The sequence below is a fragment of the Sander vitreus genome, chromosome 18 (genome assembly GCF_031162955.1).
Source record: "Sander vitreus isolate 19-12246 chromosome 18, sanVit1, whole genome shotgun sequence".
Classification (NCBI taxonomy): domain Eukaryota; kingdom Metazoa; phylum Chordata; class Actinopteri; order Perciformes; family Percidae; genus Sander; species Sander vitreus.
In genome coordinates this window covers 13,461,438-13,484,216 of record NC_135872.1, presented here as the reverse complement: position 1 = coordinate 13,484,216, position 22,779 = coordinate 13,461,438, and the positions used below count along the sequence as shown (strand labels likewise).

The 22,779-nt window shown below is 45.2% G+C and overlaps 1 protein-coding gene across 2 annotated transcripts in view; it reads right to left on the bottom strand.

Annotated features, from left to right (window-relative positions):
* The window catches only part of mettl24 (methyltransferase like 24), a 37,644-nt gene extending 17,084 nt beyond the window's left edge, over nucleotides 1-20,560 (bottom strand). The window contains exon 1 of one of the 2 annotated variants that reach the window (XM_078274323.1): nucleotides 19,811-20,560. In XM_078274323.1, coding sequence (XP_078130449.1) covers nucleotides 19,811-20,128 — 318 coding nt within the window. In that variant the 5' untranslated portion in view covers nucleotides 20,129-20,560. The remainder of the gene's footprint in view (nucleotides 1-19,810) is intronic. The other variant, XM_078274324.1, reaches the window with a different exon arrangement.
* Between the last annotated feature and the right edge of the window lie 2,219 nt (nucleotides 20,561-22,779).

Here is a 22,779-nt window from a genome sequence, read left to right as displayed (position 1 = left end):
AATTGGAAATCAATCAAACCTCATCATGTTACCTCAACATTCCAAAACATTTCTGGCTACATTAATACACAATATACCATAAAACCAGAAATTAAATGTTACATGCTGAACAAGTTTCTCAAAACAGAAAACTTTAGGCACTCCAGTACCCCCCTCTGTACTGGCTTACACTTGGACCGTTCCAGGTCTTCCCCCCTATAGATTACACCCATCTCTGTCACTTCCTGTTTGCCACTTCGACCCAGATCCCTGCTTGAAGATGAGAACAGGTGAATGAGATATGCAAACATTTGGATGACCTTGGGTAAATCCAGTAACCTAAAATAAATAACTTGAAATTAACTGTGTATGTGTCGTATTTATCAAATCATGATTTCTACTCTTTCGACTAGTACTTAAATACACTGAAAGGAAATAACATGAATTGACAAGCCATGTGTCCACGGATGCTAGCCCACATGCTAATAGTAATGCTAATGCTAACAGTCCTATGCTAATGCTCATGCTAGGGTTAGCTTAGCATGCTAGGACCAATGCTACCACTGGCTTAATTGAAGGCATGGGGTAACCCCATGACAGTCTCTTTTTAAAATAATTGCACCTGTGATGCATGATTAACATAACTACCGTGCAGGACAAATAGGGTGATGGATGTGCTTGTGTGGCTTTCAGTCTAGAGCTATTGTTTTCTGCAGTTTGATTTTCCTGATTTGCTGTCGCATAAACAGGCCACAGACGTATCTTTGGACAAAACATCACAGCGTAATGCTCATGCTAACCATTGCCACTGAACAGAGAGCTCAATCAAATAAATGTATGTCTTCATCATTAATGTGCTACAGGACTATACAGATTCTGTACAGAAACCTTCTTCTGATTTTTACCTATGGCTAAGCCTCCACAGATTCAGATCTCACAACAGAAAACTCTTTTGCAAAGGCCAAAACACAGTGACACAAATCCCGACAAAAACGAGAGAACAGAAATTGCTCCAAAAATACAGTATTAGAGGAGGCGAACAGAAAGACTGCTTGTCGGTCTGGGAGTCATTTTCACATAGACAAATAACTACCTACATCTACATTTCTGCATCCCGGTGACTCTGAAAGCTCCCAGAGCTCTCTGTCTCCGAGCTGCCCTTTTCATCTCCTTACCGAGTCCTCCCTGCTAAGCTCAGCTATCAGGCCCCATACATCAGCCTAGTACAGGTTGGGACAGGACTGCTGATCAGAGGGCAGATATCTGGGACAATGGACTCACTGGGAGTTTGCAGTGTAGAAGGTGGGGTTGAATAGGAACATAGAGGGGAGAAAGAAAGGACAGAGTGAGGGTCAAAGGCTTGCACATACTCCCTGAAATTTATGGCGGAGAAGGAATGGAAATATTGGCAGATTTTGCCAACGGAAGGGGGTGCATCCAAGGTTTCTTGTTCAAAGACTTTACTAGAAAGAGGCAGTTCGTAAAGAGGCAGGCTCGTACAACTCAGGTGTTCTATCCAAGTCTGTTTTCCTTGCGGCTGCAATTATTTTTCGCTTCATGTGAAGTTATTTGGTAAAGAAATATCTAACAACAATTTTTTTTACTGTGCTAAAACTCCAAAATCCAAAAAAGAGATTTGATCTCTTTGCACGCTTTATAATATACATGTCTATGAGCTCTTACTAACTGCTGAATCATCACGTAGCAGTGATGAGATTAGTGTTAAGCCCCTTGTTCAGTCAAGCAACAACAAGTCATCAGTGCCTCAGGGGCAGCAGAGGTAAGCAGTGTTAATAACAAACTCACAGAACATCATCAGAACTGTCGAGCCTCAGCTGTTGAGACCTTAATCCCATGACATAACAACATCATCAGCATGAGCATTTCAGGTAGTTGCCTATCACATGAATGGAAGGATGGACAATTTAAATTGTTGATTAAGTTGGTACGATGATATGAAAATGTGCACTGAAAGTAGTTGGAAGTTTAAGTGTGAATGAAATTGAAGACTCAGTTTTACCTTCAAGTACTGAAAGGAGTTGAAATGTCGGCTTAAAAGCAAGTGATGAATTGAGCATGAGGGATCAGTTGAAGTGGAGGTCCTAAAAGAAATTAGTGTCAGTTCAAGTGTATAAACTGAAATGTGTTGGTGCAATGCCTTTGGCAATCAGACAAGGGAACATTTCCACAGAATATGTGCTGCTTGCTGCTGAAAATTTACAATTGAAATAGTTAAATTACAAAAAAAAATTGAAGTGCGAGTTAAAATAGAAGGGCTGAAAGAAGTTACTAAGCACTAAATTAAATAAATTTAATTAGTTGAAGTGAAAGTGCTGAAAGTAGTTGATTCAGTTAAAGCGTAGGTGAGAAAGTGGTGAAAGGGTCCGTTAAAGTCGCGGCCCTGACAGAAAATAGTGCCAGTTCAGTTAAAGTGTTGGCTTAATTCTAAGCACAGCAGACAGAAAGCAGTTGAAGTTAATTGTGTAGTGTGGACAGTAGAAGTTGTAATCGTTTTCTTTTGTTTAAATGTGACAGTCTGAAACCTGAAAGGGTTTGAAGTGTGATCACTGAAAGCAGGTGAACCCTCAGTTAAGGAAAAAGAGATGATTCATTCAATTCATCTGAAGTTAATAGAACCAATTTTACCTGAGGTAAAACAAATAAAAATAACTAAATTGTATTTCATTAGTCTTTTATCCTGATACATTCTTGCCTTTCCTTTTTTTTATTTTTTATTTTTTTTATTTCTTAGGGATTTAAAAATATATATTTTTTAACATCCTTGCCCCCTTTTTGACCGCTCTGTTATTGGGCCTTTCTGCATGGCCTGCATGTCTTGATGGAGCTGGGTGTGTTCGTGGATCTGTGCCTCTCAGCCATGGTATGAGAGAAGTGTGAGCAGGCAGGCCAAGCATGAATAATCCCCCGGGGAGAAGAGAATGGATGGGTGGACAGGAGATGACTGGATAAAACAAGAGAGGACTGTCTGCCAAAACAATGAAGGAGGGTGAGAAGAAGGGAGGAGGAGTGGGAGGTAGAGGGGGAGATGGACTTGAAAACGAAGGAGGAAATCTACCTCTCTGTGGTGAGAATAAGAGTTCTACACTTGTTTATGGATTTCCACCAAGAATAAAAATAAAAAAAATAGTCGATACATAACTATCGATGACAGTGTGGTCAGACCGTCTCAGCGGACCCAGCACAATCAGTGCTGGAGTAAACAAATTGTCGCTGGTGTATCAAATGTCATGGAGGAGCCAGCCACAGGTGAGCTGTGTCTGCCCATTTGGAAACCATAAGGCCACAGACGGAGTGCTGCCAAGTTGGCCCCGTCTGTTGGTAAAGCGCTAGGGTTGGCTGAGTGTCATACCTGCTGCTCATTGTTTTTGCAATTGCTCTCAGCAGAGTCCAGACGTTTCAGAAAAAGAACACCAATCTGTGCAGTAACGAGGTCAAAGCCTTCAGTTTAACAGCGTGTGGAATATCATTCTAACACTGTGGAGTGTCTTTAAGTTAGGAAATGTTCTTTGACAGGCTATATTTTCCTGACAGCTTGGGTAAAAACTCAACAGTACTTTACGAATATTTTATGAACTGATTCTTGCACGTTATGTTCATTTGGCACTAAAGTTCTTAATAAAATATATAAATATATAAAAATATATAAAATTACCTATATTGCAGGTGAGAAATAATGACAGAAGATTAGATTTTGGTGTATGTTTAATGCATATTGTGTAATATCAGTTAGTGATAGACCAAACATTGACAACTATTATATTAAGAGCGTAATAAAAAGTATAGATTAAAAAGATTGATACTGACAGCATGACTGTATGATACATAAAGGAAAATCACAAAGAGTCAGCTTTACTAAACTCTATCCTTCTGACTAATCTGTGAGACTGGCAGTCGGACCAGACCCAGCTGTCTGCACTTCCTGCAGTGTCATCTCTATTCCTCAGGCAGGCCTGGCTCAGCGGCCAATCCCAGCTCACTGCCAGAGTACAGTGAGAGACAGAGAGGGTATAACAGAATTAAGGCAGAGGATTACGCTGATCTTTTTTAATAAAGGCGGTAATCTCAGAAGAGTTTAGCCTCAGTCTCAAAGGCAGAGTGATGCTGTGGAGGAAGAAGCCTGTGGAGGAGTGGAGAGATACATGAGCAGGGGGGTTGAAGTTAAGTGTTTGTGTGTGAGAAGGAGAGAGAAATTGGAGGTTGAGGCACAGATGGTGTAGATGAAGGATGAAGAATTCCCCTCTCTGTTCTGCTTTTACTTTGTAGGAGAAATCTAACGAACCCACATCTGGTGTGCATTTACCAGAGAGAGAGGGAAAGAAGTTAGAAAACGATTGAAACAATCCTAGAAATGTTTATTGCATAGTGGTGAAGTTAAATTAACCTCTGAATATTATTCGACATTGAGGCTTTGCATTCATGCGCCATACACTGTGTTACATTACAGCACACACACGCTCTCATTCCTCATCCCGCACAAGACTTGGCAGGAACACTATCTCCCCACGTGCCTTAAATCAAAGCTGATCGAAGACCAGCGCGAGCCCATTCTCGCTCAGCACTTTGTGCCAGCACTTACATGGCAGCCTCATTTTGTGTCCGTCTAGCTTAAGTCAAAGCTGATCTGTGAGCAGTGCTTAACCATAATGCCAGTGCAAAGCATTTAACATTTTCCTGTATTTTGTTCCAGGTGCGTCATTACAAACATCCTCAATATACTGTGCTGGACCGAGAGAAGGAGTAGCATGAGAGATGACTAAATGACAGCTATGAGGACAATTTACAAGTCAAATGTAACTAATTCATCAGATAATAGTAGCATAAAAGGACAGGGTGCTTTTCTTTAAATGGTTTGAGTTGTCATTTAATACAAGTTATTACAAGTATACTACATGGTATGCATGTAGCTGATAGAACAACAACATCCTGTTTACTTTTGCTGCAAACATGATCAAATACAAAGCCAGAGTGGGAATAACAGTTGTTAATGGCCTTTTAAAATCTATTCCTTTAAAAGGAAAGGCAGCTGTGTGTGGTGGTTTAATAGATTTCCATCAGTTACGTGTGGTTTCCAGTTAACAACAAAAACAAGATGCTCATATCACTCACACACAAACACACATATTCATTCACACATACATATACAAACACGCGTACACATTAAAGCCAGCGTGTTCCCTGAAGTCCTTTGACTTGTCATGGCATATGCAGTCAACTTAAATATCTGTACTAGGACTGGCTGTTGCCTTGGAAACACAGTCCCCTTCTATTCACATCATGGTAACCTCACTCATGCACACATTCATAAATGCATGCAGGCATATACAGTAGGGCTGCACAATATGAGTAAAATATCTAATTGCAATTATTTTTACTGATATTGTGATTGTGATATGATTCACGATATTGGAGGGAATGCTCATTTTTGTATCATTATTCTCATTTTCAATGAAAATTATTACAATTAAAATAAATTACAATGATTATAGTGTGATTTTTGCAAGGATCTGTACCAAACAAAGATTTTTTCTTTAGTCCGTAGGATACAATTTGTAGGCTGGGACATCTCACAGCACCACAATAGGCTACTTAACTGTTTTTGTTTTTGGGCCCCCCCCCCAGGCCATATTGCGATTTTGATACATCCATCCATCCATCCATCTTCATCCGCTTATCCGGGGTCGGGTCGCGGGGGTAGCAGCTCCAGCAGGGGACCCCAAACTTCCCTTTCCCGGGCCACATTAACCAGCTCCGACTGGGGGATCCCGAGGCGTTCCCAGGCCAGGTTAGAGATATAATCCCTCCACCTAGTCCTGGGTCTCCCCCGAGGCCTCCTCCCAGCTGGACGTGCCTGGAACACCACCCTAGGGAGGCGCCCAGGGGGCATCCTTACCAGATGCCCGAACCACCTCAACTGGCTCCTTTCGGCGCTAAAGGAGCAGCGGCTCTACTCCGAGCTCCTCACGGATAACTGAGCTTCTCACCCTATCTCTAAGGGAGACGCCAGCTACCCTCCTGAGGAAACCCATTTCGGCCGCTTGTACCCTGGATCTTGTTCTTTCGGTCATGACCCAGCCTTCATGACCATAGGTGAGGGTAGGAACAAAAACTGACCGGTAGATTGAGAGCTTTGCCTTCTGGCTCAGCTCTCTTTTCAGTCTAACGGTGCGATAAATTGAATGTAATACCGCACCTGCTGTGCCGATTCTCCGACCAATCTCCCGCTCCATTGTCCCCTCACTCGCGAACAAGACCCCAAGGTACTTGAACTCCTTCACTTGGGGTAAGGACTCATTCCCTACCTGGAGAAGGCACTCCATCGGTTTCCTGCTGAGAACCATGGCCTCCGATTTAGAGGTGCTGATCCTCATCCCAGCCGCTTCACACTCGGCTGCGAACCGATCCAGTGAGTGCTGAAGGTCACAGGCCGATGATGCCATCAGGACCACATCATCTGCAAAAAGCAGCGATGAGATCCCCAGCCCACCGAACTGCAACCCCTCTCCACCCCGACTACGCCTCGATATCCTGTCCATAAATACTACAAACAGGATTGGTGACCAATCACCTTATCGTGGTGGAGAGGTTTGTGTGTCCCTATGAACCTGAGGGCTGTGTTGTCTGGAGCTTTGTGCTCCTGGTAGGGTCTCCCAAGGCAAAGTGGTCTCAGGTGAGGGGCCAGACAAAGAATGGTTCAAAAATCCTATGAAAAATCGAGGAAGGGATGAAGTGACCCTGCCCGGAGGAAGCCCGGGGCCCCCGTCTGGAGCCAGGCCCAGATGGAGGGCTCGTCAGCGAGCGTCTGGTGGCCGGGTTTGCACAGCCCGAAAAAGCTACGTGGCGGACATCCCTCCATCCCATGGGCCCACCACCTGTGGGAGGAACCGCTGGGGTCGGGTGCGCTGCCACATGGGTGGCAGTGAAGGTCAGGGGCCTCGACGGACCAGACCCGGGCAGCAGAGGCTGGCTCTGGGGACGTGGAATGTCACCTCTCTGTGGGGGAAGGAGCCGGAACTTGTGCGGGAGGTGGAGCGCTACCGGTTAGATCTGGTGGGGCTTACCTCTACGCACAGTCTTGGTTCTGGAACCATACTCCTGGATAGGGGTTGGACTCTTTTCTTCTCCGGAATTGCCCAGGGTGTGGGGATACTCACAAGCCCCCGGCTGAGCGCCGCTACGTTGGAGTTTAACCCGGTGGACGAGAGGGTCTCCTCCCTACGCCTGCGGGTTGTGGGGGGGAAAACTCTGACTGTTGTTTGTGCATATGCACCAAACAAGAGTTCAGAGTATTCGGCCTTCTTGGAGACCTTGAGTGGAGTCCTGCATGGGGCTCCAGTTGGGGACTCCATAGTTCTGCTGGGGGGACTTCAGCGCGCACGTGGGTAATGATGGAGACACATGGAGAGCGTGATTGGGAGGAACGGCCTCCTGATCTAAACCAGAGTGGTTGTTTGTTGTTGGACTTCTGTGCTAGTCATGGATTGTCTATAACGAACACCATGTTCGAACATAGGGATGCTCATAAGTGTACTTGGTACCCAGAGCACCCTAGGCCAAAGGTCAATGATCGATTTTATAATCGTTTCATCTGATCTGAGGCCATATGTTTTGGACACTCGGGTGAAGAGAGGGGCGGAGCTGTCAACCGATCACCATCTGGTGGTGAGTTGGGTCAGGGGGTGGGGGAAGACTCTGGACAGACCTGGTAAGCCCAAGCGGGTAGTGCGGGTAAATTGGGAACGTCTGGAGGAGGCCCCTGTCCGACAGACTTTCAACTCACACCTCCGGCGGAGCTTTTCGTGCATCCCTGTGGAGGCTGGGGGCATTGAACCCGAGTGGACAATGTTCAAAGTTTCCATTGCTGAAGCTGCGGTGAGGAGCTGTGGTCTTAGGGTCTTAGGTGCCTCAAGGGGCGGTAACCCACGAACACCGTGGTGGACACCGGTGGTCAGGGAAGCCGTCCGACTGAAGAAGGAGTCTTTCCGGGATATGTTATCCCAGATGACTCCGGAGGCAGTTGCAAGGTACCGAAGGGCCCGAAGGGCTGCAGCCTCTGCCGTGAAAGAGGCAAAGCAGCGTGTGTGGGAGAAGTTCGGAGAAGACATGGAGAAGGACTTTCGGTCGGCACCAAGGTGCTTCTGGAAAACCGTTCGCCACCTAAGGAGGGGGAAGCGGGAGAACCATCCAAGCTGTGTACAGTAAGGATGGGACGCTGTTGACCTCAACTGAGGAGGTAATAGGGGCGGTGGAAGGAGCACTTTGAGGAACTCCTAAATCCGACTAATCGCCCTCTATGGTAGAGGCAGAGCTGGAGGATGAGGGGGATTGGCATCAATTTCCCTGGTGGAGGTTGCTGAGGTAGTTAAACAACTCCACAGTGGCAAAGCCCCAGGAATTGATGAGATCCGTCCAGAAATGCTTAAAGCTCTGGGTGTGGAGGGGTTGTCTTGGTTGACACGCCTCTTCAACATTGCGTGGAAGTCTGGGGACGGTGCCTAAGGAGTGGCAGACCGGGGGTGGTGGTTCCCCTTTTTTAAAAGGGGGACCAGAGGGTGTGTGCCAATTACAGAGGTATCACACTTCTCAGCCTCCCGGTAAAGTCTACTCCAAGGTGCTGGAAAGGAGGGTTCGGTCGATAGTCGAATCTCAGGTTGAAGAGGAACAATGCGGATTCCGTCCTGGTCGTGGAACAACGGACCAGATCTTTACTCTTGCAAGGATCCTGGAGGGAGCCTGGGAGTATGCTCAACCAGTCTACATGTGTTTTGTGGATCTGGAGAAGGCGTATGACCGGGTGCCCCGGGAGATACTGTGGGAGGTGCTGCGGGAGTACGGGGTGAGGGGTCCCTTCTCAGGGCCATCCAATCTCTGTACGACCAAAGCGAAAGCTGTGTCCGGGTTCTCGGCAGTAAGTCGGACTCGTTTCAGGTGAGAGTTGGCCTCCGCCAGGGCTGCGCTTTGTCACCAATCCTGTTTGTAGTATTTATGGACAGGATATCGAGCGTAGTCGGGGTGGAGAGGGGTTGCAGTTCGGTGGGCTGGGGATCTCATCGCTGCTTTTTGCAGATGATGTGGTCCTGATGGCATCATCGGCCTGTGACCTTCAGCACTCACTGGATCGGTTCGCAGCCGAGTGTGAAGCGGCTGGGATGAGGATCAGCACCTCTAAATCGGAGGCCATGGTTCTCAGCAGGAAACCGATGGAGTGCCTTCTCCAGGTAGGGAATGAGTCCTTACCCCAAGTGAAGGAGTTCAAGTACCTTGGGGTCTTGTTCGCGAGTGAGGGGACAATGGAGCGGGAGATTGGTCGGGAGAATCGGCACAGCAGGTGCGGTATTACATTCAATTTTATCGCACCGTTGTGACGAAAAGAGAGCTGAGCCAGAAGGCAAAGCTCTCGATCTACCGGTCAGTTTTTGTTCCTACCCTCACCTATGGTCATGAAGGCTGGGTCATGACCGAAAGAACAAGATCCAGGGTACAAGCGGCCGAAATGGGTTTCCTCAGGAGGGTAGCTGGCGTCTCCCTTAGAGATAGGGTGAGAAGCTCAGTTATCCGTGAGGAGCTCGGAGTAGAGCCGCTGCTCCTTTGCGTCGAAAGGAGCCAGTTGAGGTGGTTCGGGCATCTGGTAAGGATGCCCCCTGGGCGCCTCCCTAGGGAGGTGTTCCAGGCACGTCCAGCTGGGAGGAGGCCTCGGGGGAGACCCAGGACTAGGTGGAGGGATTATATCTCTAACCTGGCCTGGGAACGCCTCGGGATCCCCCAGTCGGAGCTGGTTAATGTGGCCCGGGAAAGGGAAGTTTGGGGTCCCCTGCTGGAGCTGCTACCCCTGCGACCCGACCCCGGATAAGCGGATGAAGATGGATGGATGGAGGATTGGTGACAAAGCGCAGCCCTGGCGGAGGCCAACTCTCACCTGAAATGAGTCTGACTTACTGCCGAGAACCCGGACACAGCTCTCGCTTTGGTCGTACAGAGATCGATGGCCCTGAGAAGGGACCCCCTCACTCCATACTCCCGCAGCACCTCCCACAGTATCTCCCAGGGGACCCGGTCATACGCCTTCTCCAGATCCACAAAACACATGTAGACCGGTTGGGCATACTCCCAGGCTCCCTCCAGGATCCTTGCGAGAGTAAAGATCTGGTCCGTTGTTCCACGACCAGGACGGAATTCGCATTGTTCCTCTTCAACCTGAGGTTCGACTATCAACTGAACCCTCCTTTCCAGCACCTTGGAGTAGACTTTACCGGGAGGCTGAGAAGTGTGATACCCCTGTAGTGGCACACACCCTCTGGTCCCCCCTTTTTTAAAAGGGGAACCACCACCCCGGGTCTGCCACTCCTTAGGCACCGTCCCAGACTTCCACGCAATGTTGAAGAGGCGTGTCAACCAAGACAACCCCTCCACACCCAGAGCTTTAAGCATTTCTGGACGGATCTCATCAATTCCTGGGGCTTTGCCACTGTGGAGTTGTTTAACTACCTCAGCAACCTCCACCAGGGAAATTGATGCCAATCCCCCCTCATCCTCCAGCTCTGCCTCTACCATAGAGGGCGTATTAGTCGGATTTAGGAGTTCCTCAAAGTGCTCCTTCCACCGCCCTATTACCTCCTCAGTTGAGGTCAACAGCGTCCCATCCTTACTGTACACAGCTTGGATGGTTCCCCTTCCCCCCTCCTGAGGTGGCGAACGGTTTTCCAGAAGTACCTTGGTGCCGACCGAAAGTCCTTCTCCATGTCTTCTCCGAACTTCTCCCACACACGCTGCTTTGCCTCTTTCACGGCAGAGGCTGCAGCCCTTCGGGCCCTTCGGTACCTTGCAACTGCCTCCGGAGTCGTCTGGGATAACATATCCCGGAAAGACTCCTTCTTCAATCGGGACGGCTTCCCTGACCACCGGTGTCCACCACGGTGTTCGTGGGTTACCGCCCCTTGAGGCACCTAAGACCCTAAGACCACAGCTCCTCACCGCAGCTTCAGCAATGGAAACTTTGAACATTGTCCACTCAGGTTCAATGCCCCCCAGCCTCCACAGGGATGCACGAAAAGCTCCGCCGGAGGTGTGAGTTGAAAGTCTGTCGGACAGGGGCCTCCTCAGACGTTCCCAATTTACCCGCACTACCCGTTTGGGCTTACCAGGTCTGTCCAGAGTCTTCCCCCCACCCCCTGACCCAACTCACCACCAGATGGTGATCGGTTGACAGCTCCGCCCCTCTCTTCACCCGAGTGTCCAAAACATATGGCCTCAGATCAGATGAAACGATTATAAAATCGATCATTGACCTTTGGCCTAGGGTGCTCTGGTACCAAGTACACTTATGAGCATCCCTATGTTCGAACATGGTGTTCGTTATAGACAATCCATGACTAGCACAGAAGTCCAACAACAAACAACCACTCTGGTTTAGATCAGGGAGGCCGTTCCTCCCAATCACGCCTCTCCATGTGTCTCCATCATTACCCACGTGCGCGTTGAAGTCCCCCCAGCAGAACTATGGAGTCCCCGACTGGAGCCCCATGCAGGACTCCACTCAAGGTCTCCAAGAAGGCCGAATACTCTGAACTCTTGTTTGGTGCATATGCACAAACAACAGTCAGAGATTTTCCCCCCCCACAACCCGCAGGCGTAGGGAGGCGACCCTCTCGTCCACCGGGTTAAACTCCAACGTAGCGGCTCAGCCGGGGGCTTGTGAGTATCCCCACACCCGCCCGGCGCCTCACACCCTGGGCAACTCCGGAGAAGAAAAGAGTCCAACCCCTATCCAGGAGTATGGTTCCAGAACCAAGACTGTGCGTAGAGGTAAGCCCCACCAGATCTAACCGGTAGCGCTCCACCTCCCGCACAAGTTCCGGCTCCTTCCCCCCACAGAGAGGTGACATTCCACGTCCCCAGAGCCAGCCTCTGCTGCCCGGGTCTGGTCCGTCGAGGCCCCTGACCTTCACTGCCACCCATGTGGCAGCGCACCCGACCCCAGCGGTTCCTCCCACAGGTGGTGGGCCCATGGGATGGAGGGATGTCCGCCACGTAGCTTTTTCGGGCTGTGCCCGACCGGGCTCCGTGGCAAACCCGGCCACCAGACGCTCGCTGACGAGCCCTCCATCTGGGCCTGGCTCCAGACGGGGGCCCCGGGCTTCCTCCGGGCAGGGTCACTTCATCCCTTCCTCGATTTTTCATAGGATTTTTGAACCATTCTTTGTCTGGCCCCTCACCTGAGACCACTTTGCCTTGGGAGACCCTACCAGGAGCACAAAGCTCCAGACAACACAGCCCTCAGGTTCATAGGGACACACAAACCTCTCCACCACGATAAGGTGATGGTTCCCGGAGAAGCGATTGCTACAATTGCGATTAATTGTGCAGCCCTAATATAGGCTGAAGACTGTTGCTGTCTGATTTGATCATATCATGTTTGAGTCTGGGCCCTCTTGGTCAGCATCTCAAGAGACAGATGGTGTTTTAACAGGCTTGCAGTTAAAAACATGCATGTGTGTGTCTGAGTGTGTGAGTCAATCTATGCAAGTGTGTGCCTGTCTTCCTGGACAATATCCCAGATATGAGATCTGTGTTTGATGTCTAGTTGGGAAGAGCTGAGGGAGCCCGCTGAGCACCATATGACACCCACTTCCTGAGATGGAGTTGAAAAAATCGAGAGAATGACAGAGAGATGGACAAAGACAGGCGGTAATTGTCTCTCTCGGCTCATCATTTTACTTTTCTTGCCATTTTGTCTTGTTTGTTTCTTGCACATAAATGATTACTGAATATGAAAATGGAAATAGATGCCAAGGGGGGATCTATATTCTCGCATTGTCATAGCATAATTGTCAATATTCATGGTTGTTTTGTGAGGTTAGAATCCTGCCAACATTATTACTGACTAGTGGTGTCTCCACAAGAACTCAGCTTGTATTTCTAATTTCATCTCACTTATATGTGCCTTCCTCTCCATATGTATTCCATTCTCATCATCGCTCACCCCTAATTTCCTCCAGGCGCGTGTGCGCTGCGTTCCGGGCGCGTGGCGTGCCCCGCGAGCAATCGCGGCCATTCAAGTCAAAGTTTGATAATCCACCAGCAGCGCCACGGCGCGTCCCAGAAGCGTGCGGCTCTCCGCTCCGCTAAAGATACGAACCAGGTCTATTTTAACGTGAGCAGCGGGGCGTTCGGACAGCCGGGCAGGAAGTGAAACAGCGAGACTATCCAGTCAATTTACCAAAACACCCCCCCAATATCATATATGTCTCCTTTTCAACACCACGGACGACGAGAGATTCATCTTGGAAGTTGAAAAACATAATCTACCACATCACAGATTTTTTTTATAAGGACAAGACCAGAGAAGAGAAGGCATGGAGTTTAACTGTAGGAGTGCGAGTGGAAGGTAAATGCTAGCTTAATAGACACGCGATTGTTCTGTAAAGTACAAAGTAGAGACAATAAAATCTGCGAGTCGGGCGGCAAGACGCTTCCGGTGTGGTGGCGCGTGGCGGAGGACAGTAGGCTTATCAGCTATCAAATACTACTAAAGAAGAGACAGAGAGGCAGACATATTCTTTACAAAGTGTTTAGAGCAACAAGAAGCTCTTTAGATGATTGTTCTTCAAGTTCACTGGCCCTCTCTGTTGCTTTTGAGGATAAGTGGTGTCTGTTGTCTTTGTAACCAAGGTATGCAGGTAACTAAGGAGCATGTCAAATGCTACTGAAATGTGTTTCTGCAACACAAACACACCTTAGGCTTTTTGGTGACACACAAAGTGCCATTTGCTAGCAGGTATTCATGGTAAGTGTATATGTACATGGATGGGGTAGTGTGAGTGAGTGGCAAAGATGCGAGCGAGGGCGTCCCATTTCAGAGGTCAATGCACTCATTCATATCAGCTGGGAGGGAGTATTTTCTGGAATGTTCCAGACAAGGCGTCCGTGTCTGAGGAGAGTATTGTGCGATCGAGACTCTGAACTTGACAGTTTGACACTGACTTTCCCCCCTCTAGTGGGAGTCTTTGTCCGATACCATTTAGGACACACAACAGACCCACTGTTTATTCAGTCAATAACATAAAGAGCACTGAGTGGCTTCTGTTTTTCCATCTGCAACATATGGTTGTGATCATCTTGTTTGAGGCAGGGTTTGTATGGATCGACATTTAAAAGTCTGGATCAGAAGCTTTCAGGTCTCAGCTCTAGCCACAGACCTTTTTCTCAGCCAAGTTTCACAGCCAAAGTTTTAAAAAAGTTTAAAGTTTCTATTTATGACACAATACAAGTAGTAATATCTTCTGTGTTCCAGATACACTCTCAGCTGTTTTTCTTGTTTAAAAAGTGTGTAAAGCCTTGCTTAAGGTAATTAAATAGTCATATTTCTATAAACTTTGCAGAGAGAGGGTGATTGATTATCTGAAAGGTCTCTTTGTGCTTCTTCCCCCCATAACTTGGCAAAGATTCCAAGCCGGTTTGTTTTCTTTAGTTGGACTTGGATAAAGCTGTGTGCTTTTGTGGAGCTGTTTACTTATCCAGTGTGGCTGGCGTGTGCATAAGGGTTGATGCGGTTATTTCAAAAATCAACATGGTTCCCATGTCTAAACACGTCGGGTATTTCTCCGCTCTGCGTCCCTGCGGTCCTAAAGTATGATTATAATTATGATTATTATTTTAAACCATTCTCATATACATATGTAAACCCGTAGAACAATGATGTGTTGTTCCTACACTTTGGTTTTGGTAAGGATTAAACAAACAAAATCACATGAAAATTTGTGTCCAGTCTTTGTGTGAAGCTAAGGTAACTGTCTCCTGGCTGTAGCTTCATAGATAATGGACAGATGTGAGAGTGGTATCATTCTTTTCAAATAACTCTTGTCAAGACAGCAATAAAGTGTATTTCCAAAAATGTTGAACTATTCCCAACAGAGCATGACAAGTTAACATGGGAAAAAAACTAGCTGCTGCAACATTTTTCTCTAGCTTTATATTTACATTTTAGGCAATTCAGTGACTCAAGAAAAGCTTACTATTTGGTTAATATAGACATATACGGTTTTGCTTCACCAAATGTCACCGTAAAAGGCCACGCATTTTCTTGGTTCTTGAAGACTTTTGTATAATCAGTCAATATACATGTGTAAATAACCCAAGTTGGAAAGGCAAGTGCACTAGGTAGTGTTTGTAATGGATGACATTTTTAGCTGAAGAACAGGGAGCTGAGTGTGACGCAGGTGACATGTCAGCTTCCCAGCAGTTGATTTCTTGTGACTCCCTGGTTCCCCAGATGCCCCAGCTAGAGGTTAAAGATGCCTGAGAACTGACTCCAGTCACACATTTGGGATTATAGAAGTCAACCTCTCTCATTCTTTACTAACAGCCTCTCTCTCCCTCTCACTCTGTTGAGCCGAAATCTTTCAGCTTTCCAAGGTCACCGGGTTTTTGCATTTGAAATTCCACTGGGGGCCCAATACTGGCTGGCAGCGGTTGGTGCAGACAGCACGAAGTGGCATTTTCTGTTCTCGCTTCATGCCAACACTGAACTAATCAGCATTAGAAACTAAGTATTAATTTGGAACCACACTGATGCTCATTTAAACAAAAATAATTAATACCTGCCTTTTGGATAAATGATCTTGTGTCCCATCTAATTAAAATAAATCATTTCAATTAAAGTGCTCTGGCTTATTGGTGGTTTTTGGTGGATTCAATTAATGCAATCAAAAAGTATTCTGTTTTATCAAAACAGAGTGAATTAGAGTTTTTTTTTATAATTCCCCTCTGCTGGATTCCTTTCATGTTCTTTGTCTATCGTGTCAGGGAAGCTTACGAACCTCTAGATTGCATTTCTGACAATCCGTCACTGTTGCCAACATCAACAGAATAATACAGAAAACTGATAGTGTCTACTCTGCTCTGCTATCTCCCCCTGTATGGCTCTGTACAACAAGATAAAAAGATCAGTTATTACATGGGGTTGCACAGATTACCTTTTCATCACAGTGTTTCATGTTATAAAATCTTCTAAAACTGGGAGGCCTTTCTTAGAGGATGCATAATGCCACTTTGCTTCTCTGTTGTAGTCTATGTGCCTGTGGGCTTTGAGATTGAGTGTATGTAACGTGAATGAGAGCTGGCCTATCTGGGAAGCATCTCTAAATGTCGCTGGGACAGAATTCCTGTAGAAAAGCTCTGCAGCGCTCACACTGTCACAGTGTGGTCACTATGAAATGGGATGCTTTGGAGAGCAGGCAGGGAGAATATGTAATGACAGGGATGTGTATGTAGCAGTTTAACATTAATAATTCATTTCTACACTAATTTGGACATGTTTGTGTTTGGTTTCTTTTAATGGTAGGTGATGGGAGGCGTGACTTAAGAGAAGACTAAAGAATAAATTGCTTCCAAGATGCTAACTGAACTTGTTGTCTTCAAAAAGACAAAAGAAATACTGTACTTGCAGAATGGCATAGAAACAGCAGTGGTTATCAATTATCTCTTTTTTGACAAGAAGCAGTTGGACTTACTTCCTCCCCCACCAATGGCAGTAGGTGTGTGTAGGAGGCGTAGTCATGCAAATAGCATATAACGTCATCTGCTGAGTTCTGGTGGCTGCTGGCAGCTACTTTTCTTTTCCAAAGCTTTCAGTAGTTTTCAGATAGAGAGATAGAAATGCGTTGGAGTGCGTCACTGTGACGTAGAGGCAGTAGTCAGTTTATTACTGTGTTAAAGTCAAGAGGCTGAGTCATCAGTGCATGCTGTTTCTGCTCTTCTCTGTCTTTCTCTCCCGCCATTCTTGCTGCTGTCGTTTGGCTCAAAAATGTCATGTCTGTCTATTATTTAACAATTCATCACTTTCTCCTCTTTTCTCAGCGGGGAAGAAAGCCTGCAAGAGGTAAATGATTAAAGAGGATGTGTGTGAGTGTATTTATGTGGATGCCTGACAGCTAAGAGATTAGATTTCCTTTAGATAGGTTGTTACTAAAACAGACCCTAGGCTCTCTCTCTGACACACATACACACACACACACACACACACACACACACACACACACACACACACACACACACACACACACACACACATTATTTAAGGGAGACATTTTTTGTCAGCAACAGTCTGTTCCGTCACTTATATACACTACAGTTTCTTGAATGCCTTTCTCAATGACTTTTCTCTTCATTTTGCTCAGAGAAAGCCTCAAAGTTTAAAATCCTGAACTGCCTGCATTTTCAAACTGCAGCAAAGATAACAGAGCAGCTGGTGTTGTGTTTGTGAAGCTGTGTCACCTTGTAGTTGTGGTGTGCCTTCAAAAGATCATCAATCAACCAGGTAATGTGAAAGAGGAAATGTTATTTACTGATAACTACATTGATAGTGGTAATAAGACAGATATGGAGTTTTATTTGTGTCTGAATCAGGACTGAGACCCAAATAAAACTCCATATATACATATAATGCCATAAACAGGTGACAAAGAATAAGCTTTTTCAAGCTCAATAGTACTTCTATATTTTGTGTTTATGTGTGAGCGTTTAGCATTGTAATTTAAATGTATTTTTGGGTACTTTATTTAGTATTATGGTTTTATTTCTAGCTACTAGTGAGGTGCAGCTAACAATTTCTGTTTATGCTCTGCGGCAACATTAAACTTTGATCTTTCCATAATGTGTTGACAGCAGTTATACTATAGTTAACATGTCAAACATAACGGCAGGGTAACAGAAATACTTACTAACATTTAATGTTGTTTTTCAAATTGTTTGATCACTTTTGTCCTAAATTAATGTCCCTTATCCCTATCCCTTTTAAATAGCATGCCAAACATCTCGTCTGGGAGAAGGTCTGCAGACTCATTTCTACTGTAGTCTCATTGAATAACAACTCAGGCTATTCTAAACAAACCCATTAATATATTACAGAAATTCTAAAATGAATGAGTGCTTTAATTGGCATGAGCACAGCTTTATAGAGCTAATTTCCCCCAGTGTTTGTGGAAGGCATCAGCCTGTGCATGCTATTTTTTTTCACCTTTCCTAATGATAACTGTGTTTCAATAGGATTGTTCTCTTGAATCCCTCCATTTCTATTCATCAAGGTCACTGGAGGCGTCCTCATCATCTTCCTTGCAGAGCAATAGTCCTGCTTTCCAGCCCATTATTTCATCTGTGATGCATATGTGCCGAGAGGAGAGAGCAGGCTCTGAGCTAGTGAGAGAGAGAAGTTAAAGGAAGGGAGAAAAGCGAAGAGTTATATGGATTAGAAGTGGGAGGCAAGATTGTAGTTTAAAATTGAGACAGACAGGAGAGATGAAAAAGCAAGAGGAAGGATGAGAACATGAAGAACAGAAACAAGGTAACATGACAGAGCAAAAGAGCAACAGTGATCTTCGAGATGAGAGCCTAAAGCAAGAAAAAGCGAGAAGAGAGTGTAGGTAGAAAGAAAGAGAGAGAGTTAAATGGCTGCTGCATATGACAGAAATTTCATCAGGTCCCCTTCAGGGCATCTTATGTGACAAATGTTGTGTTAAGAAGCAGGGAGAGTGAGCATATGGTGGTAGTATGTAATATTGATGGTGCATGAGTGCCCATCCCTCCATGTTGTATAATAGCCTTTTTTAAAAACAGCATTTAAAACTCAAGCTCTGTTGCTCCTCTGTCTCTAGTTGGTTTAAGTCATTAAAGATTTAAATCAAGCATTTCTTGCCCCAAAGTAACAGAAAGAAGAAATTCAGTAGAGAGGAAGAAACAAGGGACTGAAAGAGAGAAGAAAGATCAAGAAGAAAGATGTGTGTGTGTGTGTGTGTGTGTGTGTGTGTGTGTGTGTGTGTGTGTGTGTGTGTGTGTGTGTGTGTGTGTGTGTGTGTGTGTGTGCGTGCGTGCGTGTGTGTGTGTGTGTGTGCGTGCGTGCGTGCATGTCTATCTTTATGAGAACCAATTTGAGTTTTCTTGACCTTGAGAGTGAGGACATTTTTTGGAAATTGAAGACATTTTGGCCGGTCCTCCAGACATTCAGACTTGGTTTTAAGGTTCAGGTTATAATTATGTTTAGATAATGTTCAGAGTTAGGCATTTAGTTATGATGGCTGAGTTTAGGGTTAGGGAATGCATTATGCCGATGATGATGATGATTATGGTGTCCTCACAGGTATAGAAGTACAGGAGTGTGTGTGTGTGTGTGTGTGTGTGTGTGTGTGTGTGTGTGTGTGTGTGTGTGTGTGTGTGTGTGTGTGTGTGTGTGTGTGTGTGTGTGTGTGTGTGTTGGTGATGGGAAGGGTTGAAGGAAAATGGAAGTGAAAGGGAACAAAAGGGAGATGGATGGAGTGCAAATAGCTGAGCTGAATCAAAGAGAAAAAAATAAAAGGCACAGAAAGAGGGAAGTGGGAGTTTTGTTAAGCCGGTACTTTAACACACCCTTCACAGGTCAAGGGCCAAGCCCCTGGAGTGTGTGTATGTGGATAGCTGTGTTTGCTCCAATAGACATTGTATCTGAATGGTTCTTTGTAAGACTTGTTTAGATTTGCACCGGTTACAAAACAGTGTTTGTTGGTTTGATTTGAAGTTTGGGTTTAACTGACACCTTTTTAAATTGTATACATCTATCCCAAAAAAGGGTGACAAAATCTCTTTGCAACATGCATCGATTCTGCTGCCTGTTCTTTCTTCATCACCCTCCTGGGATTACTGAGTTTTAAGCCAGGGACTCACAGAGATGGAATGAAAGCTCCTTATTGAGTCGCTCTGTGTCCTTCTACACTGATTTAGGATCAGATAAACTTACAAGCAATACAAGCAATTAAGAACACAGAAGTTGATGGGTTATTAAACATACCTTTCTGTGCGGGCGGAGAGGTGGGCAGCACGGTGCTGAGGGGTCCTCTCTGTTTATGTCCCTCTTCCTAGCTTGGCTGTCCTTCTTTAGAGTTCGAACATAAGAGATTCTCCTTTTGATGTTTCTGTCCTGCTCCACCGCTTCTGGTTTGGTTCTGCTTTGTTGGCCCCAGTTCTGACTAGACTGGGTGGGATGTCCCAGGGGTGCAGGTGCTTCCCGCCAACGCGTCTCCAGGTAAACATGAACACACACACACACAGCAGTGAGCAGAACACCCAAACGCAGCAGCAATCCCCGGGTGAGTCGCTCTCTGCCCATGTCTATCCACTTTTATGTCCTTTCTGTATCTCTGGCTCGTCTCAGTCCATCTCAACTAGAACTTTTTGTTTCTATCCCATTCTTCTTATCCTTCTTGTTAAAGAAGTCTCCTTCTCTTCTCTTCTCTTCTCTTCTCTTCTCTTCTCTTCTCTTCTCTTCTCTTCTCATCCAGCCTCTCCTTCCCTTCAGGTCCTAAGCCAACCATTTAACCATGAGCAGTAATGAAACACGTCAAGGATCCCTCTGCTCATGAACCATCGCACATGTGTGAGCCTGCATCTTAACCTGAATGATTTTGTGCATGCTAGTGTGTGTCATGAGGCTTTGCAAACGGATTTAAAAGTACAATGTGAGCCGTCCGCTTTAAAAACTTTGGGAACTCCCTCCTTACACTCTCAAGTCCCCGTTTTCCCAAACACACGCACGCCCCTTTAATTTGCTTTCTTTTTCTTTTTGTTAGACTCATGTCACACACACACACACACACACACACACACACACACACACACACACACACACTCACAGACACACCCCTCTTTTGCTCTGCCCCCTCCCTCTCCCACCCCGCAGACTCTCGGGTTACTGTGTAACTCTAGATATGGGCAGGGCCTGCACCACGGGCCCATGCAGGTCCCTCTCAGAATCTGCGAACAAACTGGCGCTCTCACCCATCCCGACAGCTCAGTCTGAATTTTAAGGTATTTTTGGGCTGCAAGATGTATGAAAATGAGATTTGATAAAACATTATTGGGAACATTTGAATTTCACACTGCTCGGCGATTTGCATTGTTGTTTTATTTCCATAAACATTTTCTTACAAGGATCAGTTTCTGACCATGTTTCAGTTTTTGCTGGTAGCAGTTCTCATTTACCATACTAAAGAAATTGTACTATTTAGTCACATTACCCTCTTAGTTTATAGGTAAGTAAGTAAGTAAGTAAGTAAATAAGTAAGTAAAGTTTTATTTCTATAGCACCTTTCAAAACCTAGGTTACAAACAGGTAAAAAGGTTAAAAGAACAAAAGTAGAACACAAAACATTACAACACCACAAACATTAAAACAGAACAATTAGAGGCATTACTACTCAAAATAGAGCATACTGTAGGTGTTTCATCCAGTGTTATATGCATTCCTGAATTAATTTTCATGTTACAAATCAGTTAGTTCTTGAAATCTCTGGCAACTTGCTGAAACTAACTTCTGTGTTTTATTTTCCTTGGCAATGATTCTCCAAAAATGTATTTGTAAGCCAGCACTGGCCTCATTGTCTTCTTTCAGTTACATCAATAACTTTGTCATTAATTTCCCCCCAAAGACCACTAAATCTGCCTTCATTTATAAACAAATTAATAATCAGCGCTCATTGTGCAGCCTGTTTATTAAATGTGTTATTGATATTTTAAACTAAGAGAGGACACACTATTTATCAAGGCAGATTAGTTTGGAACGGAGAAAAGCACCGCTCACAACACTTTTGATTGAATGGAAACTAGGATTTGCCTGGCTTCACAGAGCACCTGACATGGCTAAATCTGAGAGAATAAATGCAGGATATTTATAAGACTGCCGTCTTTCTGCTGTTTAGCTTCAATGACAAACTTTTGTGGTTGGCTTATAATTAGCTCTCTACTGCCCTCTTTGGAAAATAAATAATACTTCCCCTGCCTCTCTAATAATGAGAACACAAGTGTATGCATCGGATTGGTATTCTCTGATCAGTTTCGCAATCAATTTGGCTTCTAAGGACAATAAACAACAAACATTTGTAAAACAGACATAGTCTTAGAGTGAAACATATTCTATGGACAGCACATTAACGTTAACATATTCCTGGACATATTGGCTTGCTTTGTTTGTATGCATACAAGTATGCCAGGTTTAAAATACACGTTTAGTTTAGTTAAAGACACAAGAAATAATGTGGTGGTAATTTACAACAGAAATGAGGCTAACAACTCAATAAAACTTGTCTTAATGAATTTACTAGTTATTGATTACTGTAGGCCCTGAAAACTCACCTATTTGAATTGACTTTTCACAGCCCAGCCAGCTAGCCCAGTCTCCTATATATTTTTTTGTGATCTTTTATTTTGCTCTGTAAAGTATTATTATTATTATTACTGCAGCAACATGCTCAGTAGTAAGTTGCTCTATTAATCAATCCAATCAAACCATTGCAAATTTGTGGAGTAACATTAGCTTCAGAAGTTTTCTGGGATTAAACAGTTCTGACAGTGTATTAATTGCCATAATTTAGTAACACCTAGTTTAGTACTTCAAGACGGTTACAAAAGAATCAATCAAATCTATCTACCTCTGTCAGTTCTGGGAGATGTGCAGACAATCTCTACTGCCACCCAGTGGTTAGTAATGAACACTTATCTCCTCCATGTGGTATAGATTACAATATAAAGTGAGTCTGTGAATGCCTGAAGTGATGTAAGTCAAATAGTAATGGAACTGGTAATGATACTGAAACCAATGAGAGGATTAGGAAAGAAGCCTGTTAAACTGAATGAAGATTCATGCAGACATTATTACATTAAGCAGTGCCATGATACATTCATGTTCTGTGATTGTACACGTGTGTGCATGTACAGTACAGTGTGTGGCAATGTTTGCCTAAAGGTGAGCATGCATGACTGTTT